Raw genomic sequence first — 6,506 nt, 5'->3', positions numbered from 1 at the left:
CACACACACACACACACACACACACACACACACACACACACACACACGCCCCTCTAGTTACTGGAAGTCCTCACAATGTTTTCACTGTTCAGCCTATTTCTGAGATCTAAAACTGCAGGTAGAAGCTGACAATATAATGCTCTCAGACTGTGTGAAAGGCCACAGGACAGTAAACAAGAAGGTGTTCCAGAGTAGCTGCGGCATCTCTCCCCGTCCTTGCCATGTTCACCTTCTTTATGTTTTGGTCAAGATGAGGGGATAGAGGTGAAGAAGAGGAAAGCAAGCTGGCACACAAACCGCACTAATTAGTCCCTTGCAACGGCAAAGACATTGACCTGGGGGATGGCTACTCCGTCCCATTTCTGGGAGGTTAGCATCGGAGAAGGCTTCTCAGAGAGACCTCCACAGTTTCTCTCTAACTGGGAGTCCAAGAAAAAGTTTTCCCCGGGAGACAATCCCCAAATCAGCAACAAAGATGGAATTATTTCAGTGGTTAAGTTTTCAAGGTAATATTAACACACAGAACAAGCTGCTTCACAAAACAAGGACGGCCGGTGTGAGGACACACTAAAGAAAGCAGAGAAGGCAGAGAGGCAGGTGGATCTCAGTGAGTTCCAGGCCAGCCTAGTCTACATAGCCAGTTCCAAGGCTACACAGTCAGACCCTGTCTCAACAAACACAACAGAACAAAGCCATCTAATATCAAAAACAGTAGGCATGCACAACAGACTTCTCATAAAGGGGAAACTCCTTAGCAGGATTGATTTCCAGCTGTTAGAGACAGCAATATCTATTCCTGGTGGACAAATTCATTAAATTGATAAGAATTTACCACAACTCACAAGATATGTTTACATTTCTTTTCTGTTTTGTTTTGCCTGTGTTTTCAAGACAAGGTTTCTTTGTGTAGCCCTGGCTGTCCTGGAACTTGCGTTTCATGATGACCTTGAACTCAGAGATTAGCCTGTCTCTTCCTCCCAAGTGCTAGGATTAAAGATATGTGATCACCACCATTTTGTCCATTTCTTCCTCCCCCCCTACCCCCAAGACAGGGTTTCTCCGTGTAACAGGGCCCTGGCTGTCCTGGACTCACTTTCCAGACCAGGCTGTCCTCGAACTCACAGAGATTCACCTGCCTCTGCCTCCCAAGTGCTGGGATTAAAGGCGGGGCCACCCATGCCCAGCTTCTTCCATTTCCTGTAACAGGGTTTTACTTAATTACACAGCAACTCTTACATTATGCTCCAAAGCTCCAAACCACAACCTAATACAGACCTTGAGATCTACCCCTGAATAAGACCTAGATCTTTATCTCAGATAGGAAGAGACAAATGATAAGTTTTTAATCAGAAATTGATTTTAACTTCAGTACTAAAAAGAGCTAAACCCAGGTACATATTTTTACAGTAATTCTGGTATGTTACCTTAAGCAATTTGTTATTATTACCCTTTTTTTCTTGGAAACAGGGTCTCACTGCATAGCCCTAGCTAGGCAAACTTGAGGAAATCCACCTGTCTCTTCCTCCCTCTAGATTAAATCCTCTAGATTAGAGAAGGCATCATCAATCCTGGACCAGTGATAATTTAGTATGCTAGAGTCACCTGGGAAAAACTCTTAATCCAACCCGCCCTGAGAAGCAGCTGTTCGTTCAAAGGGCACGGGACACACAGCTGCAAGCAAGGATGCCATGGGTCCTGGTCCTCATTTTACTATACGACTGTTTAATTTACTTTTAAGTGACTTAAAATTCTAGTAGCAAGTCTTCCAAAGTGGCTTTTAGATGTTTGGGAATACCACTGGACAACCGGAAGATTCTCCAAGTAGCCAGTTTGCTGAAAGCCAACTTTCTGGAAGGCTGTGACATCCACCCCAATCCCATTCAGCCCCCACCAGGAAAACCAGGGAGGTAAAAACCCCTGGGAGTGGGGACACCACACCCTTCCCACTCCAGCTTATTTCCTCCACTACCCTGAGAGCGCTAAGGTCCCTGGCAACATCCGCCCTAAGCCAGCTTTACTGGCTCCAACATTTTGTTTAGACCCAACTGCCAGGAAACGTTGCCCTTCCTTAGAGGATCTGTTGGTTTTATTGCATTTTCAGTTTTGTTTTGTTTTTCCTTTTAGTCCCCACACAGCCTGTTCAACCTGTGAGACCCCACAGGACAGCATCACTTATGAGATGATCCGTCCTCCTTTAAGGGTCCATCTATCCCACTCCCAAGTCTTCCAGGGCCTCATCTAGATTCTATGTGGATCACAGGTACCGGTCCTTTTACTCTGTTTCTTTCTTTTGTTGTTAAAGACAGGCTAGGTATGGTCTGTGCATGTCTGTAATCCCAGCACTCAACTGGGAGGTGAGGCAGGAGTAGGAGGAATTCAGGATCATTCTTAGCAAGTGAATTCAAGACCCACCTCAGTTCCATGAGACCCTCAAAAAAAAAAAAGGCAGAAGCACTGTCTACAGTGACGACTGGAGCCTGGACACGTTTTCGTGTCCAACTTCTTTAAAAGTTTGTATGTTCTGCTATGTATTGGCATCTTACCAAATAAATGTTATTTTCGAAGACGTCGTCCTGGAATTTTAATGATTCAAAGTGTTTAAGATCAAAGACATCTTTAACTCATTGGTGGACTGCTTTCACCACTAAGTGAATCCTGACAAGAGCAGGACAGACAACTCAAATTCTAAAAACCAGCGAGCAAGTCCCTCTTCCAAGCTGACACCCATGACAGTCACTGAGCAACGATACAAGCGGACACTCCTCCACGAGGCAGTATTTCAGGGATGACAGCATTTCCTTCCATTTCATAAATCAACAGAGAGATGTCAAAGGATACACCTACATCAACCAAGGCAGGAACTGGCCCAGGGGGACCTAGGATTTACAACTGCTGAACTCAAAACTTCATTCCACACTCCCTCCCAAGACATTAAATGATGTTTTAAAAAACAAAATTCATGGGGCTGAAGCTAACGTTCAATGCTTAAGAGTATTGGTTGTGCTTGCAGAGAACCTGGGCTCCACCCCCAGGCTCACAAACATCTGTAACCCCAGTTACAGAGGATCCAAAGCCCTCTTCTGGCCTCCAGAGGCACTATAGGCACCTTCACAGACATACATGCAGACAAAACACCCATACACAAAAAATAATAAACAAAATTCTTGTATTTAACTAACTCATAAATTAAACAATACGGGGCGAGCAGAGGCGAGTGTAAAAATGGAATGTCAAGTTCCAGTTTTCACATGTCCATGCTTTATCCAACAGTCTGACAGCCTCAGTCAAAAACCAACACCTCCTTCAAGCACGCAGATATGGTTTCTGAGTCCAGAACAGATGATAAATACCATTGCAGGAATAACTACAATGGCAAGCGGTAACAGGTGGATGACAAAAATAAGGGCAGACAACAGTGTCCCATGGCTGAACATATCTAAGAACTTAAACTAAGACACCGCTTGAAATTCTTAGAATACTCCAAGTTTCTTCTGCGACCTCGGGCCAATCGTACCCTTCCTGAGCTCAGCATCCTAATCAGAAAAGGCTGCTGGAATCCCAGTGGGGCGCCCCACCTCACACTGCACCTCTTCTGCTGAGATCAAAAGGATTTTTATGAAAGGGTCCTGTATGACAGCCCTACATAAATGAAAGTGTTTTTTTTTTTTTTAAATGGACTTGGTGTTTAATCCCTACAGCCTTTATAACTTTCCAAAGGTTCTAAAAAGGGGGGAAAAAGGGGGAGGGAACTGGGGGGAGTTACTGTTTCCAACACTTAGAGCAATACTGATCTAGCCTGAGTTTCTGCTTCCTGGGGTTGTTGGCTCCGTTAGAACGACAAGGGGAGGAGGAAGCTATTAGGCCAGTCAGCAAAAAGAAAGGCAGCTTGGATAGCAAGAACCAGGAAAAGTCAAGTCACTGGTGGGGCTGCCAAAGTCACCAGTCCCTCATTTACAATGCAAAGGTAAAGGGACTCAGCGGGCGCCAGAGTCCCAGAGGGAATTACAATTCGGCGTGCCAAGCTCACCCGCCAACGCCCTCGGCTTCCTAAAGCTAGAGCTATAAAATTGGAAGGACCGCTATTTTCCAACGAAGTTTTCAGTTGGTGAGTAGTCCAAACAAACTTCCTGCCTCTTTGGGAAAACTTCCATACAGACAAAACATTCGAAAAGGTTAAAAACCCTAAAGATTACAGTTTTAGAACATCGCAATTTAGAAAATTAACCCCTTGCTTCAAATACTGTTTGGAACCTTCTAGACGTACAAGGCACACGGTGCGCTAGATGCAACAGCGGGAGAGAGCAACACTCTCGCTCGGGTCTGACAACAGCGCGCTTCATTACTAACAAGTAATTCCCTTCACACCGTGGACACACGTAGATCCAGGACGGTAACGGCCCTGACGATGCCAATGTATTCTACCAGAGGTGGGACAGCGCGGTGACAATCCTGACATGCTTTGGCTCCCGGGAGGTTAATGGGAATTAAACCACAGCAGCCCTCCTTTGTGGCGCTTTGGCCGGAACAGCAAAAAGGAGACAATGAGCGGTCTGTGCGCAGTTCCACGCCGATTGGCTGGTCACCCCCCTCCCCGAAACCCCTGATGTCATGGACTTGGAATGCAGGCCGGGAGGAAGGAAAGAGAGGATTTGGGGAGGGGGACGCCTCTCATCCCTTTCCCAGGCCAAAAGTCCGAGAGATAAACCCCGATGCGTTCTTGAGAGGAGACCTCGGCAGGGCTGCGTCGCCAGATTCCAATCACTTCGAGAACACAAGCCCGCCACGGCAAAAAAGAAAAAAAAAAAAAGAAAAAAAAAAAAACCCGAACAAAAGCGACCCCGCCGGGATACAGCGACAATTCAACGTGCTGCAAACTTCTCAGCATCGCGTTTCTAAGTCTCCCACCTAGAGCCGATCCGACCCCCAGGCTGCGCGTTCAGGCTTTGTCTGCGTTTCCCGCAGCAGCGGCGATTGCATCAAGCCACCACCGACGGGCTCCCTTTTCCGCCCGCGGGTCCCAGGGGTCGGCGGGACACTCCGCGTCCCCTCCCACGGAGGAGGAGAGGAACAATGAGGGGCCCGGTTTGGCTACGTAACCGCCCAAACTTCTGCTTGTGGGAGGAGGGGGCCGGGATGGGGGGAGACGCGGGGTCCCACGGCAGCCCGGGTCCTCGGCGGATGGCGGGGGCGGCAACTCCCGGAGTCCCAGGCGCGAGGCGGGGCCCCGCCTAAGGGCCACAGACCCACTCAGGAGCGCCCCCTGCCCGGAGGGAGCCGGCCTGGGAGCCGGCCCGGCGACGCTGCGGGACTCCGGGCGTCCGGGAACCCACCGCCCGCGGGAACAAAGCCGGGGCCGGCGCGTGCGGGAGCGCTCCGCCGGCCGGCCGGGGAGCGCGCATCTCTCCGGCAGCCTCGACGTCCCTCCGCCGCCGCCTCGCAGCCCTTCCCCTCCCCCGCCGCAGGACCTCCCACCCACCCCCATCAGCCCGTCCGCGCGCATACCTTGTTCTTGACCTCGGCGGAGAGCCCGTAGGAAGGGCCCTTGTTGAAGTGGGTCATGGCTGTTCGGACGATGGGAAGGGGCTGCGCTCGGGCGCGGGGGATCGGTCGCCCTCGGGGTCCCTGCTCCTAGCCCCAGCGGCGGCCGCGCGGGAGATGCACGGGGCTCGCTCCTCGGCGCGGCGCGAGAGGAGCAGAAGACGCGGTGGATGGACGCGGTGGATGCCTCGACGTCTGGTGAGACTCGAGTGCCGCGGAGGCTCGGGGGCGCTCTGGAGTGGAGGCGGCTGCCTCGCTAGCTGCCCGCTCCGCGGCTCGGCGTGCTCTGCCCCCAGCCCGGTCCCCTCCCCAACCTCCAGGCCTCCAGGGATTGGCCGGTGAGCCCGACCAATGGCGCGCCGCCTCCTCCCCACCGCCTGCTCCGGGTGTCCCCGGCCAATGGCAGCGCGGCGGGCGCGGCACTCCCTTCCCCGGATCCCAGCCCCCTCGGCCCCGCCCTCACGCCACCGAGGACCTCTGTGCCCCTCCTCCCGGCTAGTCCGCGGGCTGCGGCTGCCCCGCCCCGGCGCCTTGGGGGCTTCCCAGCCGCTGCGGTTCTCATCAGCTCCCAGGCATCCCTGGCGCTCCGACGGTGGAGGAGACAGGAAGCTCCCGGAGCTGGCCCGCCGCTCACCGGCCACTCCATCCGCCCCTTCCCTGGCCACAGCGCGCCCAGATGCTGCGCTGGAAACCCCGGGAGCAGCCTCTTGAGCCCACGTGCCAGGCACAGGGAGGCCTGTGTCTACACCTGCCGGGTCCTCTCCCCACGCAGCTGCCGCACCTGTGGGCCTGATCTCTGCCTTGGTCAAGTTTCTTTGCCAAATTCCTGCTCACTGTCTAAACTTTAAAATGCAGTGCAAAAGAAACTGGGAAAGTGTGGCAAACCCCGGGGCTTTTCGGGTCCCTTTCTGGATTCGCACCAGTTGCCTTCTGCAAACATTTTCACCGGGAGTTCAGCCAGCCCAGAA

General features: G+C 52.2%; 1 protein-coding gene across 1 annotated transcript in view; it reads right to left on the bottom strand.

Annotated features, from left to right (window-relative positions):
• Cnn3 (calponin 3) overlaps positions 1-5,819 on the bottom strand; it is a 29,791-nt gene extending 23,972 nt beyond the window's left edge. Inside the window, exon 1 of the mRNA XM_055628314.1 lies at positions 5,503-5,819. Coding sequence (XP_055484289.1) covers positions 5,503-5,559 — 57 coding nt within the window. The 5' untranslated portion in view covers positions 5,560-5,819. The remainder of the gene's footprint in view (positions 1-5,502) is intronic.
• Positions 5,820-6,506: the final 687 nt, after the last annotated feature.

This window comes from Psammomys obesus, unplaced genomic scaffold, assembly GCF_907164565.1.
Source record: "Psammomys obesus unplaced genomic scaffold, mPsaObe1.curated_primary_1811, whole genome shotgun sequence".
NCBI classification, from domain to species: Eukaryota; Metazoa; Chordata; class Mammalia; order Rodentia; family Muridae; genus Psammomys; species Psammomys obesus.
The sequence above is the reverse complement of the archived record's forward strand: the minus strand, read 5'-3'. Positions and strand labels throughout refer to the sequence as shown.